Source organism: Pagrus pagrus, assembly GCF_965226575.1.
Source record: "Pagrus pagrus genome assembly, chromosome: 19".
Lineage (NCBI taxonomy): Eukaryota > Metazoa > Chordata > Actinopteri > Spariformes > Sparidae > Pagrus > Pagrus pagrus.
In genome coordinates, this window is record NC_140203.1 from 21545511 (window position 1) to 21565302 (window position 19792).

General features: G+C 41.1%; 1 protein-coding gene across 2 annotated transcripts in view; it reads left to right on the plus strand.

The window, feature by feature from the left end:
• stxbp1a (syntaxin binding protein 1a) overlaps window positions 1-19771 on the plus strand; it is a 38297-nt gene extending 18526 nt beyond the window's left edge. The window contains exons 5-20 of one of the 2 annotated variants that reach the window (XM_084383643.1): window positions 154-232; window positions 1329-1432; window positions 3802-3950; window positions 4595-4679; window positions 4853-4983; window positions 5106-5213; window positions 5333-5393; window positions 6365-6430; window positions 6515-6595; window positions 6861-6999; window positions 7895-8004; window positions 8266-8367; window positions 8807-8892; window positions 10587-10741; window positions 12089-12246; window positions 18022-18081. In XM_084383643.1, the coding sequence (XP_084239769.1) occupies window positions 154-232; window positions 1329-1432; window positions 3802-3950; window positions 4595-4679; window positions 4853-4983; window positions 5106-5213; window positions 5333-5393; window positions 6365-6430; window positions 6515-6595; window positions 6861-6999; window positions 7895-8004; window positions 8266-8367; window positions 8807-8892; window positions 10587-10741; window positions 12089-12198 (1566 nt within the window). In that variant the 3' untranslated portion in view covers window positions 12199-12246; window positions 18022-18081. Of the gene's footprint in view, window positions 1-153; window positions 233-1328; window positions 1433-3801; window positions 3951-4594; window positions 4680-4852; window positions 4984-5105; window positions 5214-5332; window positions 5394-6364; window positions 6431-6514; window positions 6596-6860; window positions 7000-7894; window positions 8005-8265; window positions 8368-8806; window positions 8893-10586; window positions 10742-12088; window positions 12247-18021 lie in introns of both variants that reach the window. The other variant, XM_084383644.1, reaches the window with a different exon arrangement.
• Window positions 19772-19792: the final 21 nt, after the last annotated feature.

Here is a 19792-nt window from a genome sequence, read left to right on the forward strand (position 1 = left end):
ATGGCTTTAGTAGTCACTGTTCAGGTCAAGGCTTTGGAAACATCAGATCAATAAAGATTTAATAAACTGAATAGTACACTCTGATACACACATACTGTAGTGAACATGCTCCTGTGAACTCTTCAGTCTGACTCTGATCGTCTGTTTCCTCAGTCCGTCCACACCCTCATCGGTGACTTCAAAGACCCTCATTCAGCTAAATACAAGGCAGCCCATGTTTTCTTCACTGACTGTGAGTATAAACACATGAAGACCTGCTCCAGCATGACTGTGTGTAATACACTGTCTTCTTTGTTCTGAAACATATTTGTGTTGCAGATTTCAATTCACTATTGTTAATGTTTAATTATTTATGTTCTAAGCTTCTAAGATTTTTATTGTTTTCTTTGGCGGTGCTGTTTGGAAAGCTCCTCGTGACTTTCTTTCAAAAACAAATCTTGTCCTTTTCCGAAGCATCAGCAGTGAGCTCAGAGGAAACAACTTTGGGGATGTAATTTAAAATGCTGTAATAAAACAGGGAGTTTATCTTTAATTAAATTGGTTAATTTGATAAATGAATAGTACAAAAAGATCCTCCCATTGTCCCTTTGGCTATTTTAATTTGCGTTTTCTCTCATTTGTCATTGTGTGTCGGCTGAGAATGATATTTTGAAGCTGAATACTGTTTTTTTTTTGGGTTTGTTTTTTTAGTATTTTGGTCTTGCATTGCACAGTGGTGATAGATGAGCCCAATTAATTAATATCCATCAATAGTATGGAGCTACCATGAAGCTGCAGTTACCTGCAGGGGAGGATTAGAAAATCGGATTAAACTGTTAAACCAGACACTGCTGATCAAATATGAATCAACTTTCCATTACTGCATTGCCTATATCCCACACAAATGTACTGTTTAGCTTGTAACACAAGAAAGCTTGTTACCAGGCTGCCATTTTTCCCTGCTTTAAACCAGACAGCCAAAACCTAACTAAGTGCTAACTCTCAGTACGTCACCCACCAGGAGTGTTTATTGGTCCAGTGCAGTGCATGTAGATTTTTCTACTTTTTGACCAAAAGTAAACACCACAGCCCTTTTTCTGTTTTTTGATCATATCGCACCAATTTAAAAATATTTCCATCTTTCTACTGCGTAGTACCCCGGTTTGATAAGAAAAGACCATCTTTCTAATGGTGAAATACTTCTTTAAGTGTATTTGTCTGTGAATGCAATGCAAACCCGATTTTCCTGAAAAAAGCTGTATATTTGAAGATATACTGTAATTGGAACCAATTAATCAGAATCTGTCCAACAATTAATATCTGTGTTTTCTCCATTTCACCACCTCCAGCCTGCCCTGATCCTCTGTTCAACGAGCTGGTGAAGAGCCGCGCTTCCAAGTCCATCAAGACTCTGACGGAGATCAACATCGCCTTCTTGCCCTACGAGTCTCAGGTAAATAAGCAGCTGTGTGTAATGATGTTGGGTAATGAGGGTAGTGATGGCCTAGTTTCACAATGATTTCTAAAACACGAGCACGAACAAATGTATTTATAAACGTGACTAAAAGAGTGTATCTTTGTGAAGTGTATCTGGCCCCTGGATTGTTTTCCCCTCACCTTCCTCTTCTCCTCTCTGTCGGCCATGAATGAAAGCGGGTTCACTTCTATTGTTTGTTAGTGACTGTGAGTGAAAACCAGAGAGAGAGACAGAGCGAGATCCAGAGATAGAGAGCGAGGGATCGATTAAGACAGATGGAGGAGAGAGATGCTGTAAAGGACACAGACAGGAATAGTAACAGTGAGGTTATTGGTTGTTGGAGTCATGGATGGATAACAAGAGAAACACAAATAACACACTCTGGTGGTCACCTGGCAAAACGCTGCTGACTCACCAGTAACTGTTTAATGCCAGACTGTTCGAGAACGACTCCCGTTTGTCACATCGCCTTCGCTCCCTCCTCCCACCTGCTTCTCCACCCTTGATGTATTTCCAAATTCCTGCCTCCATCATGTTTTTCCCCTCCCCCTCCCTCTCTCTCTCCATCCCTCTGTTTTCTTTTTTCTTTAAATCCCGCCATTCCTCCATCCCTGCCTTTGCACGTCGCATGCGCTCGCTCTTCTCGCTGCTCTCCAACAACAAGCCTTTCATTTTTTCCTCTTATTTATTTTTTTTCTTTCCCTCCCCCAACCATACTCTCCCTAATTTTTGCCTCCCTCCCTCCATCTCTTTCTATCTCCCTCATCTCTCCTTCTGTCCATCGTCCTCTCTCTCACTATTCTGAAGATGCTGCTGGGCCCACAATGCTTTGCTCCTCTCCTGTCTACTATGATTAATTCAGAGTCGGTGGTTTTTTGCTCCAGGCAAAGTGCTGCCTCATTGCCCCGCCCACAGGCTGAGGCTCTCGCTCCATTGGATGAGTCAGGATCTTTACAGCAGGCGCTAGCCAATGGTAGCCGGGCTAACAATATAGGGACTATTCTGCAGAGCAGCATGTGACTGAGGACAGATGGGGTGGAAGGTGGGAGTGGTAGTGAGTGATGCATGAGAGGAAAGAGGAGGAGAGGAGAGGAAACAAGGAGATGATAGTAGGAGACAAAACCAGTTCAAGGAGGGGAAATGGATTGTAGGAAGAGGAGAGGAGAGGAGAGGAGAGGAGATGCAGGAAGAGGAAGGGAGATGGGAGGGAAAGAAACAAAGAAACAAGCAAATGAAACAGGAGAGGAGGTGAGAGGGCTGAAAGAGAATTGAAAAGGAGGAGATGAAACAAGGAAACAGGAAGAAAGGAAAAGGGAACAGAGTACAGGAGAGGCTTAAAGAGGAGATGAGAGAGGTAATAGAAAAGGATGAGGACCAGGGTGTCTGCAAGTCTTAAAATGTTTTGAATAAATTGTTTTATATTTTAAATAATAGGCTGATAAAGTCATTAAATAGTCTTAAATTTGAATGTGTGAGGTCTGAATTGTCACAAACATTTTATCTTATTTGATTTTTCCATCTTATAATCTATTTTTGACAAAATGAGTCAAGCTCTTCTGAGTAAATGTCTCCATTTATGATGTGACAAATCTTTAAACCTATCACTGAACTCCTTGTTTACTTGCACTGACCTGTCGACAAAATGTAGATTAACCTAACACAGAGTTCTGTGCGTTTTGTTTTGAAGAAGAAGCCCGAAAGTGAACACAGGTACAGAAACTGAGTCTCAAATGTTCCATATATTGAATCTATGGACCTAACATGTGAGTTACTGCTGTATAATTGACCTTGTTACACAATGTTCAGTCAGTCTGGACTACATACCTTTATACTTTGCTGCAAAGCTCGAGTCGGAAATTTGGTTAAGAATTCCTCAAACCCTTTAAATTCAAGAGTCTGGTACCTGTAGACACCCTGGAGGACAAGAGAGAGAATAAGGAAATTAAATTAAATGAGAGGTGAGGAGAAGAGACAGACAGGGGAGAAGAGGTTAAAGGAGAGTTGAGACAAAGAGGATGAAAAAAACAAAGGAAGGAGAGGATCAGAACAGATAACAGAACTGGAGAGAAAATGTATTCTAGCTGTGTTTGACTTAATCAAAACACCTACAGCTGGTGTTAGCAGCCAGATAACATGCTGCCTCTGCACAGTGACCTCCTCTATTTTACACAGAGCGGTTCATGAAAATCAGCCTCTCCAGCAGCAACACGTCACATATGCAGACATTCAGACTGCAGAGTGTGCACATTACATTAGAAAAAGGAAACGCTCGCAGAAAGTAGGAAGGCAACAATCTGTTTTGGCTGAAGCAGAGTTTAAATTGTAGTCCATGTTTGTGTGTGCAGGTGTACTCTCTGGACAATGCAGATGCCTTCCACAGTTTCTACAGCCCCCACAAGACCCAGCTGAAGAACCCAGTGATGGAGAGGCTGGCTGAGCAGATCGCCACGCTCTGCGCCACCCTGAAGGAGTATCCTGCTGTCAGATACCGAGGGTGAGCAGCAGGGGGCGCTGCTCAAGGGCAGCTGTTGCAAGTTTTTTAACTGTAATGTGTGATCTCTCTAGCCGGTGACATATTAAAGATCCTCTCTAGACGTTGTTTAAAATCATCAAAAAATACCCTGCTAAGGAAAATAATCTGTGTCTGCTTCATTTCCTTTCTACAAAAGGGTTCATTTACCTCTTAAAAATATTTAAAATGAGAAAATTAGATATTCTATTGCTTCTGTATAAAGATGTAATGAGACTGATGAGACAGGAAGAGAAAATCCAGTAGTACTGCTCTTCAGTTATAGAGTGTAAAAAATCACACGGTGTCCCTCAAAGTCATCAAATAATCCTTACAGGACTGATTCAGCCGGTTTGCCAAAACAATTTCCCCTCTTGAGATCAGTGTCCTTTGAAAAGTGCAGCAGAGACAGAGCTGTCCCTCATTCAAATGCTCCTAAAATGTCTGAAAAGTACTTTTCATCAAAATGTTTTTCTTGCCTTCTTGTTTTCTTGCTTGAATGTGTGTCATTGTCTCTGTCCTTCTCCCTTCTCCTTTTCACATTTATCTTTCTTCCTGTCTTTCAATGTCTCCCTCCTAATGCCTCCATTTGTCCGCCCATCTGACAATCCATCTGTCCTTATTGTCAGCGAGTACAAGGACAACTCCACCCTGGCCCAGCTGGTTCAGGACAAACTGGACGCCTACAAGGCTGATGACCCCACCATGGGAGAGGTGAGCTCAGGAGAATTACATTTAATGTCCCTTTATATTCCTGCTTTATTTAGTTTGTACCTGTTGTTCTAAATTCTTGTTGCAAAATAGTTCAAACTGATCAGACGTACCGTATATGTGTAGCATCATATATGTGTGTTTCATTCCTGTATCTGGTGTCTGCCTCTCTGTAGGGTCCAGATAAGGCTCGCTCACAGCTGATCATCCTGGACAGGGCGTTTGACCCCGTCTCTCCTGTCCTGCATGAGCTCACCTTCCAGGCCATGGGCTACGACCTGCTGCCCATTGAGAACGACGTCTACAAGTACGAGAAACACAAATGACAAAATAGAAAAATGATTGCTAGTGATGCCTAGATTTGTGTTGTAATTCAGGTAAACGTCAGTTGGCAGAATTTGTGTAGTAAAATACTGACATGTTCTTCAGGTATGACACCAGCGGCATGGGAGACTCCCGTGAGAAGGAGGTCCTGCTGCATGAAGACGATGACCTGTGGGTGAGCCTGAGACACAAACACATAGCCGAGGTGTCCCAGTGAGTACTTTTCTTCATATTTTATCTCTTTATATATGTGTTTGGACTGGATCAAGTCATACAACAACTCTTCTCTCATGTGTTACTGTTTCTCCTTTGCTATCTGTGTTTGTCATCAGGGAAGTGACACGTCAGCTGAAGGACTTTTCCGCCAGCAAGAGGATGAACACTGGGGAGAAGGTAAAGTAGACGCTGCTACAGGAAATGATGATACATTGATATGTACAGCCTGATACAGTATTGCCAAGATATTGGTACTATAGTGTCACATGATGGATAACTTCTTTAATTCTTCAAAAAGGTTGGCTAAAAAGATCAATGTCACTCTTGTGTCTGTTAAATATGAAGCTAAATCCATTAGTTTATCTCAGCATAAAGACTTGAAACAACTAGCCTTAGCTTATTTTAGCATAAAGACTGGAAACCACTAGCCTGAGCTTAACTTAGCACAAAGACTGGAAAACACTGGCCTGAGCTTAACTTAGCACAAAGACTGGAAAACACTGGCCTGAGCTTAACTTAGCACAAAGACTAGAAAAAACTAGCCTGAGCTTAACTTAGCACAAAGACTGGAAAACACTGGCCTGAGCTTAACTTAGCACAAAGACTAGAAAAAACTAGCCTGAGCTTATTTTAGCATAAAGATTAGAAAATACTAACCTGAGCTAAGCTTAGCATAACGACTGGAAACCACTAGTGACAATTATAAATATTATATAATAATAATATTCTATTCCTTTAAGTATATTTAAAAAATATTCACATGGCATCAGAAATTTCATGAAACTTGATGTTTCTGTTTCTCTTTTTTCAATTGTTGTTCATTTGACATTTGTAGCACAGAGCAGACAGCATTACATCAAATTCGTAATTCAGTATTATTAAATTAAATCAAGTCTTGTTCATCATCAAAGAGTTTCAAACAGAACTACATTATGTTTTGAGCCGTTTCTGTTTCTCAATGGTGGACATTTACTCTTAGAACTTAACTCTTTAAGTGTTGAGCGAAGTGGCCAGCTGGTTGGTCTGCCATGAGACTGAAGTCCAACATGAATATGATCTGTTGTCAATAACTTTTGTTCTCTAGCTCATAATAACTTGTTCTGAAGTCGACATCGTCACACTTTTACCTTTTGCTTTTGTTTCAACAGACCACAATGAGGGATCTGTCCCAGATGCTGAAGAAAATGCCTCAGTACCAGAAGGAGCTCAGCAAGGTGTGTGTGTTTATGTAAGTGTGTGTGATTTTTCCTGTGTGTGTAAATGTGCATGCTGACCCACTGTGTGTTGCGTCTTTTCAGTACTCCACTCATCTGCAGCTGGCTGAGGACTGTATGAAGCACTACCAGGGAACAGTGGACAAGCTGTGCCGCGTCGAACAGGTGAGAGGGCGGGCGAGAGGCAAGAGGAAATAAAGAGAGCTGAGAGTAAAGGAACAAGAAGAGTTGATAGGAATGGAAACAAGGAGAGGAGAGAAAATAGAGATTAAAGAGGAGAGTAGTGCTGGAGGAGGAAATAGCATGGATCAATTGCGCACTGATTTCGCAAATCTTCTGTAATTGCAAATGAAATGCTTTCACGAACACTTGAAATGTGTATTCAGGCTGTTAAATGACAAACATGTGACACCTGTGTTCTCTGTTCCAGGATCTGGCTATGGGCACAGACGCTGAGGGAGAGAAGATCAAAGACCCCATGAGGGCCATCGTTCCCATCCTGCTGGATGCCAACGTCAGCACATATGACAAGATCCGCATCATCCTGCTCTACATTTTCCTCAAGAATGGTAAGGAGGAGACTACAGGTGACATGAAGAAACAAAATGTAAACTTTGTAAAGTACATGTTCCTGTCAAATTATTATTTTTAGTTTTATTTGTTTTAATTGATTTCTTGTTTAAATTATTTTGACCTAATAGTTCACCACACAGTTGTTATCTGAAGCATGAACAATATAATAATCAAAATTATAAATAGCTTTGAATTAACAAAAAACAATCACTGCAGTACAAAAGGTACTCCTTCATGTTAGTGTTGCTGTAGTCCATCACTCATTAAAGACATAATAAGTACATTTTTGCATTAAAATATCCAAAAGCAATAAGACCTTTGTTATATATTTTGTCAACCAAACACTCAAACCCAGAGAAATTTGTAATTTTACTCAAAGTTGCCAGAACTTCTCAGGAAACTTGAGCTGATACATCAGAGAATGAGGAAAAGAAGTCAGCAAACATGTACATGAGTAATACTTGTACATTTCTGCTTGAAGATTTTCATCAGCAATGAATCAGTTGTTTTGATACAGAGACCCCTAGTGGCAGAAATTATATTCTGTACGTTTGATATTAATTAAGAAATTAATTTATTCAACTCAATTAGAGCCTGAATAAGTCAGCATGAGTCTGTAAATATGATGTTTGACAGGATACAGATGGAGAAAATAAGCCTTCAGACATCACCTGACATCTCTGCACAGCTACTGAATTTATATAATATAGAGTTTTAATAAAATGGTGTTATTTTTGTGCTCAAGTTATAAACCATGAATTCCCGTCCATCCCAGAACATATTTTCTTTATTCAAAAAAACAAAAAACATGACCTGTGTGTGTGTGTGTGTGTGTGTGTGTGTGTGTGTGTGTGTGTGTGTGTGTGTGTGTGTGTGTGTGTGTGTGTTCAGGCATTACGGAGGAGAACCTGAACAAGCTGATCCAGCACGCTCAGATCCCCCCTGAGGACAGTGAGATCATCACCAACATGGCTCACCTGGGCGTCCCCATCATCACAGACGTAAGATCCTGACTGGATGAAGCTTCTGTTGTCTGCTCTCCATCATCTGGTTCCCTGTGATGCCCTCTGAGTCTTTACTCCTCTACTTCATATTCACCTCTTTATTTGCTTAAGATATATGTACCGTATCCTCCCCTCGTTTATCTTGTGCCAGGACCAGACAGTGTGAATGACTAATATTCAGAGAGACATTCAGGTGATTCTGATCATCCTCTCTTTTTTTCTCTCTCTCACCTCCTCGTCTCTTCTGTCCCTCATTAGTCCACCCTCCGCAGAGGAAAGAAGTTGGACAGGAAGGAGCGTGTGAGCGAGCAGACCTATCAGCTCTCCCGCTGGACACCACTGGTGAAGGACATCATGGAGGTGCGTTTGAAGGGCTTATGTCCCTGTTTGGTTTTTCATACTTGTTGTTGTTTAACACAAGGAGGGCTTTATTTTACCTGCTGCCCCAGCAGCCATATCGGAGATTTTCATTTAAAAAAACAGCTTCACTGTGAATATTTTATTTTTACTCAAGCAAACCTAAATGTGGGATTCAAATTCCTCAAATATAACAGAATTATTTACTTTCCAGCTGACGTACACCCACCGAACCACATCTGTTTTTGCCAGCCTGGTTGTCATCAACTATATTTAGCCCCTTATTTGTGCAAAGCCAATTCTCCAATGGACCTCCATGTTGGAGCCACGCATGGTTGCTAGGAGATGTGACGCAACGGTGAAGCCCCTATTGAAGTGTGTTTGTGTGTGTGTGCGTTTAGTGCTGACAAAGATCTGTTTTGTCTTTTCGTCCCCCCTGCAGGACACTATTGATGATAAGCTGGACACCAAGCACTACCCCTACATCTCCACCCGCTCCTCTGCCTCCTTCAGCACCACTGCAGTCAGGTAGATACAAACACACACGGTAGTAAACGCCTTTTTTAATTAGGAAGCCAGAACTGATCAATAGTAATTTTTGGAAAGGAGATGAGTCTAACGGATCAATACTTGAGTGGAATGGAGAGCAGGGAGGCGATGCTGATGACTGGCAGGTTAGTGAGCCGCACACAGACCTCAGTGCTGAGGATAGGAGGCATGATACCAGCTCAGGCACTCACCAACTCTTGTATATGTTTTAATGAGGAAGAACATAATATGGTGTTTTTTCAAGTAAAGTGAGTAAAGAAGCTGTTTTCAGTCACTGTGGAAACGTCTTTCTGCTTATCACCATCTCTGGAAACTGCCAAAATGTAAGCAAGCTGACCTGAATGCAAGTCGTCAATATTTTCCAACTCCACTTGCGTGTGTGTGTGTGTGTGTATGGGGGAGTGTGATGGGGCCACTTTCAGCCCCACTAATCCTTACACTCCAGTGTGCGTGCAAGCTGCTGGTGTGTATTGATTCAGTATCCAATCCTCTCCTGTTACAAACTGATCTGCCTCATTTGCTGTCCCTCCCCCGCGCACACACACACACACATGCACACACACAGCATTGAGGATCACATCACGATACATGTCGGTTAGTTTAGAGAGTTACACACATGCAGATGGTTTTTATTTCCCAAATTAAAGTGGCTGCCATCAATATTTTTATGACTGTGCATTAAATGACAAATGACTGTGTGTAATATAAAGGGGCTGCTCATAGTGACAAATCAACAGAATTAGCACCGACTCTACGGTGTTTTTCCTTTACCTCTACAGAGCTTTATAGCATTTGACTGCTCACTGTTTTGGTTTTCTGGATAGTTACTTTTCCAAAACCAGAGAGGAGACACCAGGAACAGAGCTAGGAGAAGAGAGAGTATTGCACTCAACTGTTGAATGTGTAAACAGGCATCTGTGAGCTACCATGTCACCTTATCAACTGAACAGGCGATATCATTGAGTTTGTGGCTTGTTTTTGCTGCCCCCAAGTGGCCCAAACATCAGACATTGCAGGTTTAAGACACATTTGAGTGCAGTAACTCATTAATCTTATGTCAAGATGTGTGTTCACTGTTTCAGCTGAAGAGCCGGATGTTTGGTTTAACCAATTTTCTATAATCCTTTCATATTGGATAAAAACACATAAAAACATTAAGTGAATCAATTATATGATATACTCATGACAGTATAACATAAACTGATCTTCATACTTAATAAAATATTGGTGGTCCAACATAAGAATTAGAAATGTTGCCTTCATTTCTTTATTGCAGCAATATTACTAAAAATTACACTTGCTATTTAAATTATAATATTAACACAAACATTTAAAAAGTGCCTTTTCTCCCTTAACTTTTATTAATGTTCAGTTGTAGCATCTTTTCAGGAGTCAGTCAGGAGCAGCCTGTATGTAGCCTGAAAGGAAACAGTGCCTGAGAAGCAAAATGTCTCATCTTATTTATATCAGCTGGACAATACAATGAAGTGAGTTTCAATCACTAGTTTAAAATGTGGAGAAACTTCAGTCATCATGTCATTGCCATTGGATAAACAATAAATTCACATTAAATTCACAAAATTGTGAAAGGAAGGGTAAAATACGCTAAGGGGAACAGAAATGAGCAATAAAACTGTAATAACGTGACCCTGTTTTCCTTCCTGCTCCGGCAGTGCTCGGTACGGACACTGGCACAAGAACAAGACACCCGGAGAGTACCGCACTGGGCCACGTGTCATAGTCTTCATCATCGGCGGCGTGTCCTTCAGCGAGATGCGCTGCGCCTATGAGGTCACACAGGCCAATGGGAAGTGGGAGGCCATCATTGGTGAGTAGAGCGACAGGAGGCGCCACTGAGCGCAGGCCGAGAGCAAGAAGAAGTTTATATGTGCTGGCTACTCAAAGATACACCCACTACTCCGGGGTTTAACTTCTCACCTTGCTGCAGTGTTGCACAGGTGTACCTCAGGACACCATGACATCACTGTTGTGTGTGGTTAGAGGTGAAACACTGCTTTTCAGCCGCAGAGTGGACGTGTCTTTAAGTGGACCATGTTTTATAGAAAGTCTTGAAAGTAATAAAAGCGGTGTCCTTATTCGGGGGCCACGTCCTTTGATACATTTTCAGAGGACTGCGTGAGGTTGGAACAGCAGGTTCAGGTTTGGTCTGACCTCCAGGTCCTCTAAGTGACACAGAAGGACGCAGCTCATGAACAGAGACAGAGCTTAAATAACAAAGATAGAGGGGACGAGAAACATGGAGAAGTGAGGTGAATGGACAGAGTAACCCTGAGCTGAAGTACAAATTCAGTCCATAAAAAGGAAGATGTTCTGTCAGCATCGGGTGAAATTAATTAACCTTTTTTTGCTAGTTCTTAAGAATTGCTCTCTGGGATTACATTGCACTTAAGTAAGTAGAAAGATAATTATAAGGGAGTTTAGTTAGTTCTGTGCAAAATTATTGAAGGTTAATTATCACTGACAAAAACAATATTTTACAAACTGGATTTAATAGAATAAATAGTAGCTTTAAGATTCAGTACGGGTTAAATGTGGTTTGATATTTATTTAAACATCTACAATAAATATGCATAATCCCTTTTATAAAAAATGACACATCAGCAATTACTATTTTTGCAAACAGAACCCACCTAAAACAATACAACAATTTCCTTTCTGACTTCCATGCAGCCGCATCACGACAGCAGTCTGTTGTCGGCCTAGCAGCAGATAGTCGTTACAACCTGCCTATTGTGTGCAATGTCTTCTGTTAAAATAGCCCTTTATGTTATGCCCCTCTGTACTGTTTATTTGACGTGTTAAAGCTTTGCCAGCCAGTCTGTGTTATAGATGGAAAGTGTCTTGTTAGTTTCTGTTGTGCTCTGCTTCAGCTGTTGTCTTTAAAACAACTGTTGTCTTTGAATTGCAGCAACGCCATGTCTTTTTCTGTCTTTTTTCTGTGTGCGTCCAACCTCTATGTGTTTGTGCAACATGGCGAGTGTGTGTACTGTCAGTGGATGAGTGTGTCTCTGTGTGCGTGTGTGTGTGTGTGTGTGTGTGTGCTGTACGACAGGTTGCTTGTCTTTTTTAACCCTTTTGTTTCTGGAGAGAGTGGGGGAGGGGGCGAGGCATGTGCTGAGAGACGAGTGGTGAAGCCACCTCTGTTCCTCCACAGGTTCCACCCACATGCTCACCCCCACCAAATTCTTATCGGACCTGCAGCACCCCGACTTCCGAGAGTCCACTAGGGTGTCCTTTGAGGACGCAGAGACCTCAGCCGAGTGAGGCAGAGACAGATTGGGAGGGAGGGAGAGAGAAATCACACTGAAAAAAGTAAAGGCAGCCGCACAAAGAAGCCCTTTCTGAACCTTCACAGCACAAGGGCTTCCTCATTCCTCCTTCTTCTTCTTTGATCACCCAGTTACTGTTCCACCCTCCTCCTCCCCGTGTCCCTCAGGGATGGGCACCCCCGGCCTCTCCTCAGTGCATGGACCGCTCCATTGGGCTCCAGTCTGTGTATACTGAGAGTTAGCCAATCAGAGTGGGAGTCCTCCTTTCCAATCAGGTGCAACCTGCCTGACGTCCCTACAGAGAGGCTGAATCCAAATGTCCGAACTTCACGCCACTTTCAGACAAAGTCCAAATCCACCAGTCATCAAGTCCGCAAAAGCGCTCATGGACTTTCTGCAGACTTCTAGAGAGTACGGGTTGGGTTCATACTTCAGACTTTGCTGATTGAACTGCCCACAATTCAATGCAATAGGAATGTGGCGCAATGGCTGCATTCCATGTCACATACGTTCCTTTTTGTAGAAGGAATTCAATTGGGACATGCTACTGTAAAAACATGGGGCCTTGAACTTTCACCCTTGTGCAAAATTTGAAGCAAGTATGTGATTTGGGCACAGCCATCCGTCTGTGCTCTCTTGACGGCTCAGTTCATTTGACATATCTTCCTCTGCGCAGAGGACTGTGCGTTCAAATATAGAAAAGCATGCTAGCTTGCGTAATGCAAAATGCGAACCGGTGCAATGGAACGTCATTGTTTTTTTGGCATACCACATTTGACATACTATCTATTGGGTCATACTGAAGCTTTTTCTGGCATATTAAGTCTTATGTAGTATGAATATTGGAATGCAGCGCATGATTTTTAAAATTGCCAATGCAATGAGACAAAGATCCATAAATGTATACAACACGGACGTATGGTGAAACTTTATTTGCATCCTGTAGAAACAATATTTATCCAAATAATATTGGAGAATGAAGAGGAAATAAGTTGAATCAATGCATCAAATAAATGATGTGTGTAAGGCTCATCAGAGGCTTATGTAGTCTTGCATGATGATGCTTGTCGCAGTGCATATGGCTGAAGTACACCCTTGAGTCCACCCATTTGGATACAGCCCAAGTAAAGTCTGTGCTAAAGAGCGGCCATGTCTGAGGGGGTCGTGACCCCATCCCTGCTGCCTCGTCCCATCATCTCAGCCGGGTGGATTAAATCGCCCCTCGACAGCCACCCAAAGGCCCTTTGAGCCTGTTGAACACCCATTCCAGATTTAATCTACCCCCGAGATCCATCTTTATCACTTTTTACTGTGGTATTATTTCTCTAGTTAACCCTTCGCAAAGACAATCACCTTGATTTGTTCCTTTCAGGACAGGTCCTTGAGTTGGATTTCAAAGAAGGATTCTCTCCTTTATTCCTTGTGTTTTTTGTTCTTTTGACTCCCGGTCCTCTGACTCCGTCCATGTCACCTTCTCTCGGCCCACCATCACATGCTCACATGGCTCATGGCTCGTCCGCAGAGGGCGCCTGATATTAGCAACAGATGATCTTTATCATGATAAAACTTTTAGGGTGTTGACACAAAGGGCAATTTCCGAGGGCAACGTAGATGTGAAACAGTCACGTAACAATAATCTGCTCAAAGGAATTCAGTTCAGTTGCCCAAAAAGTTGCTCTTTGTATCACGGCTTTGACGCCTCTCTGCTGACACAGAGTCTGGGAATGTAGCAATGTTCCACCTGATATGCTTTAGCAACCTAATTAAAAGTCAAGATGCCGCACACATGAAACTCCTGCCACTAATCCCCTCCTCCCCTAATGAAGAGACTCTTCATTTCTTCTAAAACTCATCATTAACACCAGTCCTGTGTCCAGGTCCACATTCATACAAGCACAGTGATAGATGAGTATTTCCGAATTTGGAGTGAGGCCCATTACAAGCGAGCCATTTTAAATGATAGCTTTTGCACAATGCATGTAAGATTTACAGCAATTTATTTAAAAAACACCATACTTGCAGGAATTTGGCAAGCTTAAAAGATTTGTTTAAAGCAAAATTTCACCCAAAAAAGAAAATTTGGTTATCATACATGCACCCCCATCATCATTTCTGAAGCTTCACAGCAAAACAGTGATGTAGCATTCTCCTAAACAACTGAATTAGATGGGGACTTGTTTGATAATGTAAAAAATAAAACTCAAAAAAATAATAAAATGGCTCCTTACAGCTTGTCCGGTGTAATCCAAGTCTCTGGAAGCCCAGAGATCCCAAGTTGATTTGAAAAGGCTTTATTTACACTTCAGACACTAACGCCTTTAGCCTAGCTACAGTGAAGATAAAGTCTTTTCAAATCAATTTGGGATCTTGGGGCTTGGGTTGTACGAAGCCTCAAGATCCCAGATTGATTTGAAGAGATTTTTCACACCCCTTTTTTAAAAACCGATATCTTCATTGTGGCTAAGCTAAAGGCATTAGCATGCACCCAATCTGAAGTGGGTGGACGAGCACAACTGTGCATCAAGGGTGTGATTAAGCCTTTTCAAATGAATTCTCTGGGCTTCAAAAGACTTGGATAATGCCGGATGAACTGTATAGAGCCATATTGTTTTATTTCTGTTTTACTTTTTAAAACAAGTCCCCATATAATCCAGTTGTTTAAGAGAATGCTGCAACAGTGTTTTGCTGTGAAGCTCCAGAAATGTTTTGTGGACTTCAAAACTTCACCGGCCTTCAATCTACATCAGAGTGAGTAGATAGTAACCAAGTTATGGGTGAACTTTTCCTTTAAACACATCTTTACTGAACTGATCAGTTCTTTCTCGGACTGAATTTCCAAATCCTGCTGACAAACAAACAAAGAAACATATGGGAACATTCACAACATAATCTCTTTGGTGGAGGTAATAAATGACAAGTATTTGCATAAATACCCATAATCACCTCATTGCTTGTTTCTGTAATTTATCAGCAAGGGTACTTTTAAACACACATCCCCAATTAAAGCTGGACTGTCACCCAAAAAAGACAGACTACTGTAGTCCTGGGCATCCATCTCCTTCCTAACTAATCTGCTAAAGCGATATCGTTTACGAACCAACTTTTGGTTTTATGGTTTTCTCAGTAAGCAGCTCTCACCATTAGCAGTATGGCTGCTCCCCCGCATACTGCTGCATTCAACACTTCCTGAGCAAAATGGCCATCACTTACTAAAACAAATCTTTGTTTTCTATGCTGTTTTTTTTTTTTGTCTGAACCTAAACATGTACTATAATTCAGTGGCGTTGGAGATCAATGCCACAGAGTTGTGTTTCTGGGGCAAAAAGGCCGACGAAGCTGTGTGTTTGGGGAACAGCAGAGAAGCAGGCGAAGCCAGTCCGATGTTGACCTCCGTGACCCACACTTAACCCCACACGACCCCTGACACCTACAACCCCCACCATCATAATGACCCAACTCGAGATGGGCTTGCCTCTTTCTCTTCTGGTTTTACCTTGACTTACCTCCACTTCCTGTTCTGAGCCCTCATGGGATCAAGTTTAGTTTGACTGTAGGTGAATGTCTTTGAGGTAAAGCAGCTAATCAAACCAGACTGGAGGAAACATGCAGCTTTGCAACAGAAACAAACCAATGTAGCTCGAAAACTGTTGATGATGTTGAACAGGTGTGTGGAGTAAATCAAATGGGCTGTTTGCCCCTGGATCACTAAGGATCAAGATGACACTAATCCATCTTTAAAAAGTGGTAATGAAGAAACAAACAGTTGCCAAAAACTGGCTAAAAGTTTGCTTTACTCCAGTCTAACACCTTTCAAGTTTTACAATGTCTGAAATGTGTCTTCAGCTGTCACAGTCGTTCATCCCTGGGTTGCTTATCAGGGTTACTAGGTTTCACATTTTCATTCACATTTAAGGTAGATGACAACATAAACTCTGTTTTGGGATTTCATCACATGTAGAGAAGATCTGCTTTTGCCTTTTTTGCTTCATTTTTTGCTTTTTCTAGCAGTATTTTTCAGCCTTCCTCATACCCTTTAATTAATGTCCCACACTGTCACGCGTATGTCTTTTAACAACACCTGATTGGCTGAGTTATGTAGACAGGTCTGATGATGCAGGATTTCTGCTAAAAGCACCCACCGCTTTTAGCGTACAGATTCATGAGTTGTGAGATGCCATCGCTGATCTGTGTGTTTCTATATTATTCAGCTGCATGTGATTTAACACAGCTTTATGAGTTCTTATCAGGCTGTATGTTTGTAGAGTGAAGGATTTGAAGAGTATTGCTCAGAGGTAGAAGAAGTTTTAGACATAATTATAATTTTAGACGAAAAGGAATAAAATGAAAAGTTTCCACATGTGATGTTTTTCAGCCTGTCCATTAAATCCTGCACAAGTCATACTCGTAGGAGGATTTTCCTACTTTGACATCAGGAGAAAGAGTACATGTTTTTCTACAGGCGGACAAAATTTAAAAAACGATGTCTAAAACTCACTAAAGTAATGCGGATTAAGAAAATTTTTAAATATTGATATTTTAGAGATTTTTACCATGAGAAACTTTTATATGAGCAAGTTGGGACTGCAGCCGTAAGATAAATATAGTAAAAGTCCAAAGTATCCTTCTAAAAGTAAGTGCATGACAGAAAAACATTCAGATTGGAAATTGGGGATGCCATCTCCATTTTTAGCAAAATGACCAAACTGCATCCCCCTTGTTAACCTAGTCTTCCTGACACATTGATCCTTTATCTGACAAAGGTTTTTGCAAGTTTTTGCGAGTCTGTGGCCTCCAACATGGCTCTGAAATAATCGTAGCCTCACTGTGTCTATAATACTAACGAACAGATTTGTAATTGTCTCTTTCTGTCTCTCAGTATTGCCCTTCTGTCAGTTTTGTCTTGGATCCATAATATTCTCGAAACCAGTGGTTCCCAAACTTTATCTGCAGGGCCGTCCTTTTGTAGATAACATTTTCAAAAAACTAAATAAGGAAAAAAAATACCTTTATAGTGGAGCATTAAACACTGGCTAAAGTTCACACTGAAGCTAAGACTTTGAGACACACAGCACACTGTGGTCTCTCTTCTTTACCCACCGTTGAACTAGTGAAGTCGAGGGCGAGCTATGGCCCGTCATATTTTCTTGTCTTTGTTTTGATAGTTGTCATGTTTGGTATAGAGTCATTGTCAGCTTTACCTGGATGTACCTGATGATACCTGCATGCCTTTTTCATTTGGCCTCGCTGCAACCCCCCTGTTATAACTCCAGGGCACTCCTAGGTGGCGCGCCACCCACTTTTGGAGTTCTATACAACACTGTAGCTCTATAGTGTAGTGTTACCTTCATGATCATAGAGACACACTGCTGCATATACTATTCTTAGACTATTTTTAAAATATTTCAGTGATCATTCATTTAGAAAATACAACCTTAGATGAAGCCGTCTCTGTCACAAAATATTTCAGGGGAAACATTCTTACAGATATAGTTTTTACTATTGGGTTAGGGTAAGTATTTGTGAGTTAGGGCTGAGCAAATACTCAGTTACCTGACACCTTTAGAATATGTCTTTCAAACTCTTTGACACATGATCCATTTGAACCTGCTGGCTAATTGATTATGATTTTAACACTTTGGGTTGCTTGGTGTTTCTAGCTTTACTTTCGTCATTATGTGAGATAGCCCTCATCTACAGTAGGCATTCATAGCAAGAGCTGAAAACACATTTTTCACCTGTTTCTCTCCAAACGTGCAGATCTAACACTGTGTATGTGTGTGTTTGTGTGTGTGTGTTTTATTCATGTGCGTGTCTCCAGGATCGACCAACATCTTCACCCCCACCACCCTGCTGGAGCAGCTCAAGGCCATGAACAAACCAGACGAGGAAGTGACAAGCTAAAATCCTCCAATCACGTCTCTCTCCTCTTTACCTTAACCCCTGCCTCCATCCGTCTTTCCTGCCCTCCCTACCTCCATATCCTTCCCCCACAAATCCTACATTAATTGTGTATGCATCTTGCTTGAGAAGAAAAAAAAGACATCTTAGATGATAAAAAAAAAATATATGTTGTATCAAAGAATAAAGTTGTTGCAAGTATTCTCATGTTTTACAATGGATGCAACTAAATGAGCTTATTTAAAAAGGTTTAAATATCAGAACAGAAGGCCATTTAAAACTGAAAGTACCAAAATGTAATATTGTATGCTATGAAACCTGCTAGAATGTGTAAAAGGTAGACATTTTCTCTTGTTTGATCCTTTGGGTTTCCTCCTTGGTGTGAGTTTTATTGGATGCGGGGGGAGGAGGGATGCACAGTTTTGAGAGGTTGATGTTGTAAAATATATCATATCAGTCAACATGCAATATATATAAATAAATCTATTCATCAAAGAGGAGTCCCCCCTGCCCATTTGAGATGTTCGTATTCAGTAGCATGCTTGGACTGTTAATGTGTTTGTATATCCAGTGTGGATGTTCTGGGAGCAGCAGAGTTAGCATTTCGCTTTTTCTGAACATGTTGAGCTTGAATACTCCACTGAAAACATCTGTTTTGAGTGTCAAATAGTACTGTGAAACTACTCAAAGGTTCATCTGTAAACTCAGTGGCCAGTTTATTAGGTACACCTTGCATAAACTATCGCAAGTGACAATGACCATTAAGTACTCGATACTCAAAACATACATTTTCAGTGAGGTATTGGTTTAAAAACGCCTGGTTTAGTGGACGTTCGAAAGAGAAAGAGCTCTGTAAAAAAGTCAGAACCATCCCTCCTCCGGCTGCCGAGACTGTAAAGTATTTACTTGCCACAAACTTTTCCTTTCTCCGGAGAAACTTCACGTTTTAATGTCGAAAAGGCCGTTGCTTGCTGATATTTAATGAATAATCTTAAAAAGGGCCAGTTGTATTTCAGTATTGTATCCTGTCAGAATAAGTCTTATCTTTGGTTAGTAATGATGTTTAATTGGGCCATGCACTGAGTAGTGTTGTGTATCTGCCATATGTTGCTGTTTTAGCGTCTCACTGTTGACTGGTGAATATTTCTGACTGTGAAGTAGTGATACTTTTCCTTTCTAAATGCCAATGTGAAGCCGCCGTGTTCGTGATGTTTAGCTGTAGCTGTTAGTCGTCAACCGGGAAAAAGAACCAATATATATTTTCTTTGTCTGTTTCCTCCTCTGGTGCAATGTAAAACCCTTCAATGGTGAATGGCTTTGCAACAAAATCCCTTAACCTCCCCTTTTCACTTTTATTTCCTCCCCCCCTTCCCTCTTTCCTGGCCAAACAAGTTGTATATTGCACTATAATGCGTTTTCTGTGATGCAAACGCTTGACTTTGTGTTTATTTTTTTTCTATTATAATTTGCTGTTGTATAGGGTTTACTCTGTCAAATGAATTGATTTATATCAAAATTATTTATCAGAGAAAAAATAATGATGATACATTAGTCTGTCCTCAAACTGTTTAACTTATTGGGATTGTATGTTTGCGAGTGTCGAAGCACAAACAATACTTCCATGTGTACCTAATATGTACTAAGGCTGTCTAATAAATTGGCTTCCATTATGTTAAAGGCTCAACTCTTCT